Source organism: Rhincodon typus, chromosome 3, assembly GCF_021869965.1.
Source record: "Rhincodon typus isolate 14 chromosome 3, sRhiTyp1.1, whole genome shotgun sequence".
Taxonomy (NCBI): Eukaryota; Metazoa; Chordata; class Chondrichthyes; order Orectolobiformes; family Rhincodontidae; genus Rhincodon; species Rhincodon typus.
Window position 1 is genome coordinate 128,708,467 of NC_063334.1, and position 16,603 is coordinate 128,725,069.

At 43.4% G+C, this 16,603-nt stretch overlaps 1 protein-coding gene across 1 annotated transcript in view; it reads left to right on the plus strand.

Annotated features, from left to right (window-relative positions):
* LOC109917533 (WD repeat-containing protein 70) overlaps nt 1–16,603 on the plus strand; it is a 152,292-nt gene that overhangs the window by 71,601 nt on the left and 64,088 nt on the right. The window contains exons 6-8 of the mRNA XM_048594335.1: nt 11,622–11,681; nt 11,844–11,977; nt 12,312–12,465. Coding sequence (XP_048450292.1) covers nt 11,622–11,681; nt 11,844–11,977; nt 12,312–12,465 — 348 coding nt within the window. The remainder of the gene's footprint in view (nt 1–11,621; nt 11,682–11,843; nt 11,978–12,311; nt 12,466–16,603) is intronic.

The following is a 16,603-nucleotide window of genomic DNA, read 5'->3' on the forward strand; positions in this document are numbered from 1 at the left end:
TTAGACTCCTTTCCATGGGGAAAAGCTGTTGGCTATCTACCTCACTTATGCCTCTCATGATTTTATAGACCTCTATAAGGTCACCCTTCAGTCTCCTACGCTCCAAGGTGGAAGTCCTAGTCTATCCAACCTGCCCTCATTACTCAAACTTTCCAGTCCAGGTAGTATCTTAGTAACTTTTTTCTACATTTTTTCTAATTTAACAATATCCTGTCTATAGTAGGGCGACTAGAACTGCATGCACTACTCCAAACGTGGCCTCTCTAATGTCTTATACAACTGCATCAAGACACTAACTCCTATACTCGGTGCTCTGACCTATGAGAGCAAGCATGCTGCAAACCGCCTTCACTACCCTGTCTCTCTGTGACCCCACTTCCAAGGAGCTGTGAACCTGTACTCCTAGATCTCTGTTCTGTTTGTGGATTTTGGGAAGGAGGTAGAGCAGTATGTGTGGGGTTGGGGTCTGTGAGCCTTGAGGCAGTCAGGGTGAGATCACCAGATGAAATGAAATTAGTGACCATTGTGGACACTATAGCCTGGTGTTCCACAGTGGGGTCTTGTGCTAGGGTGAGATAGGAGGACGTTTTTGAGAGCTGGCGCTTAGCAGTCGGCAATTTAGAAATCAGAACACCGAACAACAGTGAGAACTGTCAATGTGACTTTGATCGCATCAATTTCTCTGCCACCCTTACCCATTCCAACCTATTCCCCCTGAACCGACTACCCTCCGTACTCTCAGCTCCAAACCTGACAAGGGTGGTGCTGTTGTTGTCTGGTATATTGACCTCTATATTGGAGGGGGCACCAGCTCTCAGATACCTTACATATGTAGGTGGTTGTTGGTTTGGAAGCTGCTGTCTAAAGCATCTTTGGTGAATTTCTGCAGATCTTGCAGATAGAACATACTGCTGCTGAGTGTTGGTGGTGGTGTGAGTGAATGTTTGTGGATGTAATGCCAATCAAGCGGGCTGCTTTCTCCTGGTGAAAATTATCAGCCCACTCTTGAGGTTTATTAATGTCGTCCCATAATTTGTTGCATTTCTCCTCAGTATTAACTATACTAACTACCCCTGTAGCAATGATGTCATCTGTAAGCCTTGAAATAGTTTTTGATTCTGTAGACCAAATTGTTAACGTACATTGTGAACAGTAGTGGTCACATGTCTGATCTTGGAGGAACACCTCTTCCAATGCCACAGTTTCTTCAATGAGCAGCTGTTGGTCACTCTGTGCCAATTATATCTGCAACTGACTTCAACCAGTAGATGGAGCTTCTTTGCTGACTTCTAAACTGTTCTCAATCCTCAGGTCTCTTATTCTTTCTTGTCAATTTGTATGGCTGTCTTCTGCATCTGATACTATCTGTAAATTCCCTCGTAAGCCATGGTTTGGCTACTGTTCTCTTTGCACATTTGGACCAGACAGGAATAAACTATTTTGGTAGTACACCTGTTTGTTCTTTAAAAGTTTGCCGTTACCCGACCACTGTCGTTCCTTTCAGTAATATTTCCCAATTCATCATGCCTCATATCATCGCAGTTTAGTTTATTAAGGTTCAGGACCCTTGCATTAAAATCAACTACCTCACTCTCCATCTTGATGAAGAATTCTATCATATAATGGAAGCTCATCCTCAAGGGGCTCTCTCACAACTACATGACTAATTGCTTTCTCATTACACAATTCTCAGTCGAGTATGGCCTTTTCTGTCATTGTTTTTCAATAAATTGGTCCAGAAAGCCATCCTATACACACTCTAGGAACTCCCCTCTATGATATTGTGACTAATTTGTTTCACCCAATCTGTATGCCAATTAAAATCATCTATAATTACAGATATTTCTTTACAGCATGCACCTCTGATTTCCTGTTTAATGCCATTCCCAACATCACCACTATAGTTTGGTGATCTGTGGACGACCCCCACTAATGTTTTTTGCCCTTTGGTGTTTTTCAATTCCAACCACACAGATTCTGTCCTCCTTACCCAGTAATTCAATTCCATTACCTTCTCCTTTTTGTCTGTCCTTCTTAACGACTGAATATCCCTGTATGTTCATTTCCAGTCTCTGGTCACCCTGCTGCCCTGTTTCCGTAATCTCAAATGTATCGTACCCAACTACATCTGTTTGTGTGATTTAGTTCATCCGTTTTGTTTTAAATGTTCCGTACGTTCAGACACAAAGCCTTAAGGTTTGTCTGTTTAATGTTCTTTGTCCCATTCGGACTGGTTTCTACCATGGCCTTGTTTGATTCTGGTCTTTGAGATCTCTGCCTCTTACTTCTCTCATTCCCCTTCCGGTCTTTTGTTCTTGTCCTTTCTCCCCCCTTCCTCTGACACCATGCATAAGTTCACAGCCCGCTACCAATTCAATTTAAATATGCCTCAATCACTCGAGTAAATCCTCTCCTGAGGCATCAATCCTGTCTTGCCCAGGTGTAAACAATCCAGTAGGACTGGTCCCACCTCCCCCAGAACTGATTCCAATGCCCCAGGCATCTGAAACCCTCTCCCTTACACCATCTCTTCAGCCATGTGTTCATCCGATATATCCTGCTGTTGCTACTCTGACAAGTACGTGGTACCGGTAGTAATCCGGAGATTACTAAAATTACCTTTGGGTCAACTCTCAACTTGCTTCCTAACTCTCTCTATTTTGCTTTTAGGACATTATCCCTTTTTATTACCTTTGCCATTGATGAGGGAAAAACATACTTGACCTCATCTCACCAATCTATCTGCTGCAGATGCATCTGTCCATTACAGTATTGGTAAGAGTGACCACTGCACAGACGGCATGGAGATCAAGTCCCGCCTTGGCATTGAGAATATCCTCCATTGTGTTGTGTGGCACTGTATCACTGTGTGAAATGGGACAGACTTGGAAGAGATTTAGCAACTCAAGACTTGGCATCCATGAGGTGCTGTGGGCCATCAACAGCAACAGAATCATACTCCAATACAATCTGTACCCTCGAGGCCCAGCAAACCCTATTATCATCAAGCCAGAGGGATCAACCCTGGTTCAGTGAAGAATGTAGGAGGGCACGCCAGGGGCAGCACAAGGCACACCTAAAAATTAATTGTCGACCTGGTGACTTGACCAAACAGGATTACTTGCGTGCCAGATATCACAAGCAGCAAGTGATAGAGCTAAGCAATTCCACAACCAACAAATGAGATCGAATCTCTGCTATCCTGCCACATCCAGTTGTCAATGATGAACAATTTAACAACTAACAGGAGGAGGAGGAGGCTCACAAATATCCCCATCCTCAATGATGGAAGAGCCCAGCTCATCAGTGCAAAAGATAAGGCTGAAGCATTTGCAACTATATTCAAACAGGATTGCTGAGTGTCTGATCTATCTCTGGCTGCTCTGCTGATCTCCAGCATCATGGAAACCAGCCTTCCATCAAGTCATTTCACTCCATGTGATGTCAAGAGATGGTTGGGGGCGCTAGATCATGCAAAGACCTGACAACATTCCGGCAATAGTGCTGCCGACAGCTGCTCCAGAAAGCACTGCATGCCCATCCAAGCTGTTCCAGAAATCAGAGTAGGGCAAATCCAATCTGACAAATTACCACTCCAGCAGTCGACTCTTGCTTGTCAGTAAAGTGATGGAAGATACCATCAACAGTGCTACCAAGCAGCGCCTGCTTAGCAACAACCTGCTCATTGATGTCCAGTCTGGGTTCCAGTGTGGCCACTCTGTTCCCAACCTCATTACAGCCTTGGTTCAAACATGTACAAAAGAGCTGAATTCCAGATGTGAGGTGAGGTGAGAATGACAGCCCCTGATATCCAGATCGCATTCGACTGAGTGTGGCATCAAGGAGTCCGAACAAAACTGGAATCACTGGGTATCAAGGGACAAACTCTCCTCTGTTTGGAGTCAAACCTATTAGAAAGGAAGACACATGTAGTTGTCGGAGGTTAGTAATCTCAGCTCCAGACTTTTTTGCAGGAGTTCTCCAGGGTGGTGCGGTAGGCCGAACTATCTTCAGTTGCTTCATCAATGACCTTCCTCCATTGTAACATCAGAAGTGGGGATGTTTCCCTATGATTACACAATGGTCGGCGCCATTTGCGACTTCTTAGATACTGAAGCAGTCCATGTTCAAATGCACTGAGATCTGGACAGTATCCAGGCTTGGGCTGAAAAGTGGTATGTAACGTTCATGCCACATAATGCTAGACAATGACCATCTCCAATAAGAGACAATGTAAACATTGTTCCTTGACATTCAATGGCATTGCTATCAGTTATTTCCCCCCTATCAACCTCCGTGGGGTTACCATTGATCAGAAACTGAATTGGATTCACTATATCAATTGTTGCAAAGTTGGATAGAGTATTTGTGGATTGGAAGGCAGGACGTTAGAATTTGGTATTTGTAAAATGCTAGGGGGAAAAGCAGTACATAGTCCCTTTAAAAGATGATGTGCTTTTTCTATGCTTAGAGATTCAAAAAGGATGTCTGTGGGCAGCAGCTTGTGGGTTTGCACCTGAATTGAAACATTTGTATCAAAAGGCAATACAGTCAGCAGGCTAAGCGGCAGTTTTGTTTTGTTATCAAGACAACAAGTTTTGAATTTAGCCAAATAATTTGATACCAAAAACCAATTATATTTAAATCGGATAGTTTTTACTACATAGGACCAATCCTATCATCAAGGTTGATATGTCATCAAGGGTATAAAAGAAGGGGCAAAGACAAGAGAGAAAATTGCCATCTGCTATAGTTAACAGCTCTCGAGCGAATTACTGGCTGTCACAGTCTTTTCTAAATTTTAGAGAAAGCACCATCTAAATCAGAGTACCGAAGGCACTACTAGTTAATATTCCTGATAGAACTTTCATGGGAGAAGACGATCCTGACAGAACATTTGATGGAGAAGGTACAGAACATTCCGAAAACACACAACCTTGTAGATAATGGATAGGCTTTGGCGAGTCAGGTGGTGAGTTACTGTGATATTCCAAGCCCCTGACCTGCACGTGTAGCCACTGTATTGTGTTATAAAGTGGAGGTTGACCACTCCCCGTGCCCCCGCCCCGATAACTAAAACCGAAACACTCAGAGAGGAGCGCCTTGCCCTATAATCTGTTAAAAAGAGTGTGAGAAGGCATGTAATCCATTTATTTCAGCAACTTCGAGTGGTTCAGTAAAATAAACCCCTGACATTGGCTTTACAATCAACAAGTAACGATTTATTTATCTAACAGTGAACAAATTAACTAAATTATTGTGGTTGGTTGGCTCGCTGAGCTGGTTCATTGTTCCACAGACATTTCATTACCATTCTGAGTAACATTATCAGTGCAGCCTCCGATGAAGCGCTGTTGTGTTTTCCCGCCTGGTATTTAAACTGTGGAGTCTGTTGATCTGGATTCCCTCACTTCCGTTTTTCCTTCGCAATGGAATGTATGTGGGGTTGAGTTCTATGTGTTTGTTGATGGCTTTCTTCTCTCGCTTCCCTCAGTAACCTGGGATAGATCCCATCCGGACCTGGGGACTTGTCCACCCTAATGCCTTTTAGAATACCCAACACTTCCCCCCCCCCCCTCCTTGTGCTGACTTGACCTAGAGTAATCAAACATCTATCCCTTACCTCAACATCCGTCATATCCCTCTCTTCCGTGAATACCGACACAAAGTACTCATTAAGAATCTCACTTATTATCTCTGACTCTTCGCATAACTTCCCTCCTTTGTCCTTGAGTGGGCCAACCCTTTGTCTAGTTACCCTTTGCTCCTTATGTAAGAATAAAAGGCTTTGGGTTTTTCCTTAACCCTGTTTGCTAAAGATATTTCATGACCCCTTTTAGCCCTCTTAATTCCTCGTTTCAGATTGGTCCTACTTTCCCAATATTCTTCCAAAGCTTCATCTGTTTTCAGTCGCCTAGACCTTATGTATGCTTCCTTTTTCCTCTTTGCTAGTCTCACAATTTCCCCTGTCATCCATGGTTCCCTAATCTTGCCCTTTCTATCCCTCATTTTCACAGGGACATGTCTGACCTGCACTCTAATCAACTGCAGGGAATCTTGTATCTGACAAAGGTCCTGTCCATAGTGGATAGAACATAGAACATAGAACAGTACAGCACAGTACAGGCCCTTCGGTCCATGATGTTGTGCCGAACTTTTACCCTAATCCAAAGGTCTGTCTGATCTCCACCCCTACCTTATACTATCATCCATATGCCCATCTCATTGCCGCTTAATTGCCCCTAATGAGGCCGACTCCACTACCCTCTCAGGCAATGCATTCCATGCCCCAACCACTCTCCGAGTAAAGAAAGTACCTCTGATGTCTCCTCTATATCTACCTCCACTCCCTTTAAAACTATGCCCCCTTGTAATAGCTACCTCCACTCTAGGAAAAAGTCTCTAGCTGTCTACTCTATCTATACCTCTGATCATTTTGTACACCTCTATCAAGTCACCTCTCATCCTTCGTCATTCTAAAGAGAAAAGCCCTAGCTCTCTCAACCTTTCCTCGTAAGATCTTCCCTCCATTCCAGGCAACATCCTGGTAAATCTCCTCTGCACCTTTTCCAACACCTCCACATCTTTCCTGTAATGAGGTGACCAGAACTGGACACAATACTCCAGATGTGGCCAAACCAGGCTTTTGTATAGCTGGAGCATAACTTCACGGCTCTTGAACTCAACCCCTCTATTAATGAAAGCTAACACACCATACGCCTTCTTAACAACTCTATCCACCTGGGTGGCAGCTTTCAGGGAACTGTGAACATGAACCCTAAGATCCCTCTGCTCCTCCACACTGCCAAGAATCTTTCCGTTAACCCTGTATTCTGCTTTCAAGTTTGTCTTTCCAAAATGAATCACCTCTCACTTTACAGGGTTAAACTCCATCTGTCACTTCTCAGCCCAGCTCTGCATCCTATCAATGTCCCTTTGTAACCTAGAACAGCCCTCCGCACTGTCCACAACGCGACCCACCTTTGTATCGTCCGCGAACTTGCTAATCCATCCTTCCACTCCTTCATCCAAATCATTTGCAAAAATCACAAATAGAAGAGTACCCAGGACAGATCCTTGTGGTACACCACTCGTAACTGAGCACAATGTTGAATATTTTCCGTCCACTACCACCCTTTGTCTTCTTAGGGTCAGCCAGTTCTGAATCCCAATCTGCCACATTTCCCCCTATCCCATGCCTCCTTACCTTCTGCATGAGCCTACCATGGGGAACCTTAGTAAACGCCTTACTTAAATCCACGTATACCACATCCACTGCTCTACCTTCATCCACGTGTTTGGTCACCTCTTTGGGTTTCGGTAGTGGGTCTTCGGTGCGGGTGAGCAGTTGTCGTAGGGTTGATGAGGGTTTGTGCGCTCCTCTGATGCCCAGTGGTCGTAGGAGTCTTGTGGTTAGTTCCGATGTGTTCCTGATGTAAGGTACCGTGATGGGCGTGTCGGGGCGTGTATTGTCTTCCTGGTGTCGTTCGTTTAGTAGGCATCTTCTTCCCCAGTTTTTTGGATATCCATTGTCCTTGAACACCTGGAAGAGGTATTCTTCTTCTCGGCATAGCCCTGTACTGCTGCAGTGTCTTGTTGCCCGTTTAAATAATGTTCTCACGCAGCTTCGTTTATGTGTGTTAGGGTGGTTGCTGTTGAAGTTCAGTACTTAGTCAGTACGTGTGGCTTTCCTGTGTACCTTCGTTATCCCCGCAAACAACTCTACTTCTTACATGGATGCCTCAGGAACCACGTATTACCATGCAGTGTGAGATACAAACCACCCATCAACTACCCACAAGCCCGCAAAACAGCTGCAGGATGGTAAAGGTAATGATAAACGACGCACACAACCGACTCCACAGATACAACAGAGAAATTATGCGCCAAAAAACTTTATTCCAGGAAGCTACCAACCAGGACTGGACAATGGACATGGAACAAGCTATCAACATCAGCCAACACACACAAGAGCTAGGAAAAGACAGACCCTTCGTGACAAGCTAGCCACACTTACCCACCAAAACGACAACAACAGAGCTGACACCTGGATAAGAAACTTCTCAGACACGAAACTAACAGACACAGAGAAAGCCGTTCTCATCCATGGACTTAACTATAACTACAGAGACACCAACAAAACAGAATTCCTAGTCACACTGGAAGCCACACTGAGGGCCATCAACATCAATGAAGAAACACAACAAACCAAAAGACAGACAGTAATCCCGACACTGACCAGAAGGAACGAACATAACATCCTCAACACATTGGAAAGGCAAGCCCTAGAAGGACTGAAAAAGGACAAGAACATCACAATACTACCAGCAGACAAAGGGCGCATGACAGTAATACCAAATAAAGGGGACTACCTCTCCAAGGCACAGGCACTGCTAGCCGTCGAGCACACATACTGGCAAGTACAGACAGACCCGACACTGCAACTAAATCCTCAATACGCTAAAAAGACTCAAACAGACTGGACAGATCAACAAAACAGACTTCTTAAGAATGAAACCCGAAGGAACCAACACACCCCAGTTCTACGGCCTCCTGAAAGTACACAAACCAGAAGTCTCCTTCAGACCCATAGTCTCCCTACCAGGCACACTATCACACAGATTAGCCAAGGAACTACAAAGGAGACTGAGGCACCTCGTCAACAAGTCACCCCACTCTATCCACTCGGCCCAAGAGTTGCACAATTCCATCAAAGACATAAGGATAGATGACGATGAGACCATGGTATCGTTTGACGTTACTGCCCTATTCACATCAATAGACATAGCACTAGCAAGGGAAACAATGACAGCACTAATAGAACAAGAACAAGATTCCAGTGAAACCATCTCCACAGACAACATGCTGAAGCTACTGGACCTATGCCTAAACCCATTTCACTTTCAATGGCCAAATATATGAACTGATCGACGGGACACCCATGGGATCACTATCTCAGGACTAATAGCCAAGGCAGTGATGCAAAGACTGGAAAGTACGGCCCTTCCACTAATCCAACCCAAACTATGGATACGCTACATAGACGACACCTTTGTCATCATTAAACGGACCAAACTAGAGGAGGCACACAAACTAATAAACAACACCCTCACCGGAATCAAATTCACCAGAGAGGAGGAGAAGAACAAACAGCTCCCAGGGAACAATTAAGGGAAGGCCTTTTATAACGGAGATAAGGAGAAACTTCTTCAGCCAGAGAGTGGTGAATCTATGGAATTCACTGCCACAGAAGGCTGTGGAGGCCAGGTCATTGAGTACATTTAAGACTGAGATAGATAGGTTCTTGATTATCAAGGGGATCCAGGGTTACGGGGAGAAAGCGGGAGAACGTGGTTGAGGAACGTTTCAGCCATGTTTGAATGGTGGAGCAAACTTGATGGGCAGAATGGCCTAATTTCTGCTCCTATGTCTTATGGCAGTAATTTTGAGAGACTGAATTCTGTTTTTTTAAAACTTTGTTTGATTTAAGTGGAATTTGTATTTGTTGGAACAGCATACCTGTAGAATCTTAGTCTATTCGAGAATAGTCAGTAGTTAGAAGTGGGTTTATTTGGTTTGTTAATAATTTAGTTAATTTGTTCACTGTTAAAGTTAGATAAATAAATTGTTACTTGTTGATTATAAAGTGAATATCAGGGGTTTATTTTACTGAACCACTCGAAGTTGCTGAAGTAAATGGATTACACGCCTTCTTACACTTTCTAACAGATTATAGGGCAAGGCGCTCCTCTCTGAGTGTTTCGGTTTTAGTTATTGGGACCGGCGGGGTGTGGGGGTGGTGGTGGTGGTCAACCTCCACTTTATAACACAATACAGTGGCTACACGAGCAGGTCAGGGGCTTGGAATATTACAGTGAGTAACTCACCACCTGACTCGCCAAAGCCTGTCCCCATCTACAAGGCACAAGTCAGGAGTATGATGGAATACTCTCCACTTACATGGATGAATGCATCTTTAACAGCATTCAAGAAGTTTGGCATCCTCCTGGTCAAAGTAGCCTGCTCGATTGGCATTATATCCAGAAACATATCCACAACCAACACTCGGTAGTAGCAGTGTGTATTATCTATGAGAGGTGCTGCAGAAATTCACCAAAGATTCTTAGCACCTTTCAAACCGACAACCATTTCTGTCTCGAAGTACAAGAGCAGCAGGTACGTGGGAACACCACAGCTTGCAAATTGCCATCAAAGCCACTCACCATCCTGACTTGAAAATATACCACAGTTCCTTCATTATCGCTAAGTGAAAATTTTGTAATATTCTCCTGAAGGGCATTGTGGGTCTACCTACAACATGTGGACTGTGGCATTTCAAGAAGGCAGCTCACCCCCAGCAGCTCAAGGGCAATTTGAGAAGGGAGCCAGCCAGCGTTGCCCAAATCTCACAAGTGAATGAGAAAAAAGGGAGCTAGCGGGTAGAAGCCCTCAAAACATTTAAGAAAAATTTAGATGAAGACATAAAATGCCATGGCATATGAGGCTGTGGGCCATATGCATCAAAATGGATCAGAATAGATGGATGTTTGATGTCCAGCGCGGACATGATGGCTGAAAGTACTCGATCTGTGCTGTAAAAAATCTATGACTCTAGCTCTCTCAACTGAGAATAATATAAATGACTGGAAATGTTACTCTTTCTCGCTCGTCAGATCTTGCCAGACCAGTTGCGTTTCTCCAACACCTGTTTTTATTTTAGCTGTATAATCCAGATTTATTAATTGAATTCACATTTAACCAGTAGCTGTGATAGGATTTGAATGCATGTCCCCAACGCATTAGGCTGGGCTTTGGCTTACTATATAAATGCAGTTACTATGCTACCATCTCCCCTCACTGTAACATTGCTAAATTTGCAGATGACTTGAAGATAGGTTGGAAAGTATATGGTAAAGATGAAATAGCAAGGCTGCGGACCCATATGAATATGTTCATTGAATGAGCAAAGGTCTGACAGATTGACTGATTTGTTTATTGTTGTCACATGTACTGAGGTACAGTGGAAAGTGTTGTTTTGCGTACTACACAAGTAGAGCATACAATACGAAGTGCATCAGGATAGCAGAACAGAGTGCAGAATGCAGTGTTACAGATGGAGTACGATGTAGCAAACTGTCAAGCTGTTCATTTTGGCAGGAAGAGTAAAAGGACAGGTATTATTTAAACAGAGAATGACTGTTGAATTCCAAGATGTAATGTAGGTGTTCTAATGTATGTCTATGTCTGTTTGTGTGTCACAAAGGATTAATTTACAGATATATAAAGTGATTAAGAGGGCCAAAGAGTGAGGGAAAGATGGAAATGAAAGATAGAAAAGTACAAAGCGAAAATGGAAGGCAGAAGAAATGAGGGCTCATGGCAAAATGGAGGAAACAGCCTGTAGTCCAAAGAAAGTAGAAAAATGTCAAAACAAAAACTTTTCCCAACATTCGATATCTGAAAACATGAAGCATTTACAATATGTTAGATGAATGAAGAGCACAAATGGTTGTGAATGGGTAGGGAATTATAGCAGTGACAGAAACATAGTGTCAGTTTGACTATACAAGATGAAGTGCTGATCAAGGGTGAGTAACCATGTCCCTTTTATCTTTATCTAGAACCCATTGAAACGGATTCCAGACTCGCACGAAATCACACTAACCCATGGCAAAAAAACAGTAAGTGAGGGTTTTGTTCAGCCTTGACAGTGTGCAGGCTGTAGGTGCACTTGCCTTGTAAAGACCATATCTTTATTTCTCTGTACTTTTGACTGTGGAGTGAAATGGGAAAAGAACTGTTTTAAAAGCCAAGGATTGTGGAAAGATTTCTTGTGACTTCAGGTGTCAGCACTGGGACTGGATCCTTCGGGGGCGCGGCTCGTCACCGGGGGCTACGATTACGAGGTGAAGCTCTGGGACTTTGCTGGAATGGATGCCTCACTACAGGCCTTTCGATCATTACAGCCCTGTGAATGGTGAGTGACTACACTGTGAACTCCTCTGTATTTCAGGACAATTGCCTCCCTCCCCCACCCCATCCCTGACCAACAACTGGTAGTGTTCCAAACCACCTCCAATCCTTCCTAAATTTTCCAACACACTAATTCCCAACAGCCTCTTTAAACTTGCAAAAATCTCCTCCTATTCACTCTTGACCCCAAATGCCACTTGTTGCTGGGTGGGTTGCAGTGGCAGCGGGCAAGACAGGCGAAGAGCAGAGTTAGCATAATGGGGCATTCCAAAAGTGGAATGGTTAGCACGGTTTGTTGGACGCTATGATTTTTAGCTTTGATTTCTTTTAAATTTTAGCCATCAGATTAAGTCGTTGCAGTACAGCTCAACAGGCGATGTGATTCTGTGCGTGGCTGGAAGTGCCCAGGCCAAGGTGTTGGACCGTGATGGCTTTCAGGTGATGGAGTGTGTGAAAGGCGATCAGTACATTGTTGATCAAGCTAAGACTAAGGTACCAGAGTGATTTATGTTAATACTTGAGTTCCATGTTTCCCAGAGGCTGGCAGCCTCTCTTGTTAACACTGCTGGCTCTTGTTTTAAGGGGATGTTTTACTGGATGAGTAATCTAGAGGCTTTGAAGAAATAAGTTCAAATACCACAATGGCATTCCGGGGAATCTAAATTCGAAAACTAAATCTGGAATAAATTTTTTGTCTTGTTGATAATTATTATGAACCTGACTAGATTCTTAATAAAAACTTGTCCGATTCACCAATGTCCTTCAGGGAAGGAGATCTGTTGTCCTGATCCATTTTGTTGACATATGACTCCAGCCCCACAGGCATGTGGTTATCTCTTACTGCCCTCTGAAATGACTGAGCAAGACACTGAGACATTCTCAACCTGCTGTAGGTTCGATTGAAGCAAGCTTGAGCAGCAGCACCTTAACTTTCAATTAGTCACAAGTCTTCTAGACTTAAAAATTGAGCTCAGCAGTTTCAGACCATTATGGTTTTGCTTTGCCGTTTGGTGGTCTGCAACTTGAATAATATTTTTGCTTTTGGATATAGCAATTTATTATTGTACACTTGGTCTGGATCAATGCACTGCCTGTTAACTATAACCTCATCTTATGTGGTTGTTCCAACTGCATCTTATGTAATCTCTTCTGTACTCTAATCTGTCTCATACTTTTCCTCTCATTCTTCCTCTCTCTCCACTGATTCAGCCAACAAAACTCTTCACATTTCTACCTTCCTTCAGTTCTGAAGACATTATTTTTGAATTGAAGTGTTAACTCTTATTTTCCCTTCTCCAAAATACATCGACACCTGCCAAGTATTTGCTGGTTTTGTTTATGATCCCTCGTCTGGTCTTGTTCACAAGTGCAAACAGTGTTTCAGCATTTAGCAATCAAACCAGTCCATAATGTTTGAGATATCAATGGCTAAATCACAGAATGTTTCCAAAAGGAAGTGACCCTGGAAATATTAAATGCATTGGTGGTCATCGTTCATAATTTTATAGATAGTGGAGTAGTTCCTACAAATTGGAGGGTGGTAAATGTAACCACAATATTTAAAAAGGGAGGGAGAGAAAAACAGAGTTGCAAACCAGTTAGGGTAACGTCAGCAATGGGACAACTACTGAAGTCTGTATAACAGATGTGATTACAGAATATTTAGAAAGCATCAGTGGGGTTGGACAAAGCCACTGTGGAGTTATGAACGGTAAATCATTCTTAACAAATTGACTAGAGTTTTCTGCGTGTGTAACTAATAGTTTTGGTAAGGGAGAACCAGTGGATATGGTGTATTTAAATTTTTGGAAGGCTTTTGACAAGACCCATCACAAGAAGTTAGTAGGCAAAGTTAAAGCACATAAGACAGGGATAATATATTGGCATGAATTGAGAATTGTTGACAGACAGGAAACAGATAATGAGAATCAATGGGTCTTTGACTGAGTGGCAGGCAGTAATGAGTGGTGTAGTGCAAGGATCAGTGTTTGGGCCTCAGCTATTTGCAACATATATATAAATGATGTGGGAAATTGTGGAAATCGATCGTAGGAAATCATGTATCACTAACCTCTTGATTAAGTTTTTTTGAAGAAGTAACGAAGAAGATTGATGAAGGCAGAGTGGTGGATGTGACCTATGTGGACTTCAGTAAAGCATTTGACAAGGTTCAGTGTGGTAGACTGGTTAGCAAGGTTAGATCACATGGGAGAACTAACCATTTGGATACATAACTGCCTCGAAGGTAGAAGACAGGGTGACGGTGGAGGGTTGTTTTCAGACTAGAAGCCTGTGACCAGCGATGCCACAAGGATCGGTGTCAGGTCCACTGCTTTTTATCATTTCTGTAAATAATTTAGATGTCAACTTAGGAGGTATGGTTAGTAAGTTTGCAGATGACACCAAAATTGGAGGTGTAGTGGACAGCGAAGAAGGTTACTTAAGAGTACAATGGGACCTTGATCAGATGGGCCAATGGGCCGAAGAGTGGCAGATGGACTTTAATTTAAATAAATGAGGTGCTGCATTTTGGAAAGGCAAATCAGGGTTGGACTTTTACGCTTAATCGTAATCTTAATCGTAATTAATACGCTTAATAGCATGACCAATCCACATCTTTGCACTGTGAGAGGAAACTGGAGCACCTGGAGGAAACCCATGCAGATATGGGGAGAATGTGCAGACTCCACACAGACAGTCATCCAAGGCTGGAATCAATCCCAGGTCTCAGATGCTGTAAGGCAGCCGTGCTAATCACTGAGCCACTGTGCTGCTCTCCTACCTCCAAATTCTCAACATAAAGATCATGGGCAGGAAGACGCCATCTGGCTCATTGACCCTGATGACCCATTCCAAATGATGATGGCTGATCTCGGACTTCAATTCCCCTTTCAAGCCTGCTTCCCATATCTCTCAATTCCTTCAGAGACTGAAAGGTTTTCTGTCTCAGCCTTAACTATGTTTAGTAATGTGTTCAAATTGGGGGATCTGACACTGAGACGAGGCATGGAATCACAGCGTGATACATCACAAAAGAGGCCTTTTGGCCCATCAAGTCTGCACTTATCCACACCAGTCTCACTTTTCAGCACTTTATAGAACTGTAGAATCACAGAATCCCTACAGTGTAGAAGCAGGGTATTTGGCCCATCCAGTCCAAACCAACCCTCTGAAGATCATCCCAACCAAACCCAACCCTTACCCTGTCCTTGTAACCCTGCATTTCCCATGTCTAATCCACCTGGCCCACACATCCCAGGACACCTGACAATTTAGCACGGTCAATCCATCCAACCTACACATCTTTAGACTGTGGAAGGAGACCGATCACTGGGAGAATGTGCAAACTCCACACAGTCGCCCAAGGATGAAATTGAACCTGGGTCCCTGGTCCTGTGGGACAGCAGTGCTAACCGCTGAGATACGTGCCGCCCACTTGTCATAACATTCAATGCTATTGCCCATTTCAAGTGCCCATCCACATACCTTTGAAAAGCTGTGAGGATTCCAACCTCAACCACCCCCTCCTAGGCAGTGCATTCTAGCTTCTTACCAGCCTCGGGTGGAAAAAAAAATTTCCTCAAGTCCCCTCCAAAGCTCCTGTCTTTCACTTAAAGTAATAGCCCCATGGTGAAAAAAAAGCACATACAAAAAAGCAAAGAGTAGTGGGAAACTAGTAGACTGGGAAATCTTTAAAGGCCCAACAGAAAGCCACAAAAAAAGTTATAAAGAAAAGTAAGATAGATTATGAGAGTAAACCAGCTCAAAATATAAAAACAGGCAGCAAAAGTTTCTATAAATATGTAAATCGTAAAAGAGTGGCGAAGGTAAACATTGGTCCTTTAGAGGATGAGAAGGCCAATTTAATAACTGGGAATGAGGAAATAACCGAGACATTAAACAGTTATTTCGTGTCGGTCTTCACAGTGGAAGACACAAATAACATGTGGAAAACTAATGGCAAGAAAGTTCTAGCAGGTGAGGACCTAGAAACTATCATTATCACTAAGGAGGCAGTGCTGGGCAAGCTAATGGGGCTAAAGGTAGACAAGTCTCCTGGCCCTAATAAAATGCATCCCAGGGTACTAAAAGGGGTGAAAGTGGGAAATAGCAAATGCACTAGTAATTATTTACCAAAATTCACTGGACTCTGGGGTGGTTCCCGCAGATTGGAAAACAGGCAATGTGACGCCACTGTTTAAAAAAGGAAGTAGACAAAAAGCAGGTAACTATAGGCCAGTTAGCTTAACTTCAGTAGTGGGGAAAATGCTTGAATCGATCATTAAGGAAGAAATAGCAAGACATCTGGATATAAATTGTCCCATTGGGAATACCCAGCATGGGTTCATGAAGGGTAGGTCATGGTTAACTAATTTGGTGGAATTCTTTGAGGACACTACTTGCATGGTGGACAATGGGGAACCTGTGGATGTGGTGTACCTGGATTTCCAGAAGGCATTTATCAAGGTGCCACACCAAAGGCTGCTACATAAAATAAAGTTGCACAGTATTACAGGTGATGTATTGACATGGATAGAGGATTGGTTGACCAGTAGAAAGCAAAGAGTAGGGGTAAATGGGTGTTTTCTGGTTGGCGGTCAGTGGTAGTGGTGTGCCTCAGGGATCAGTG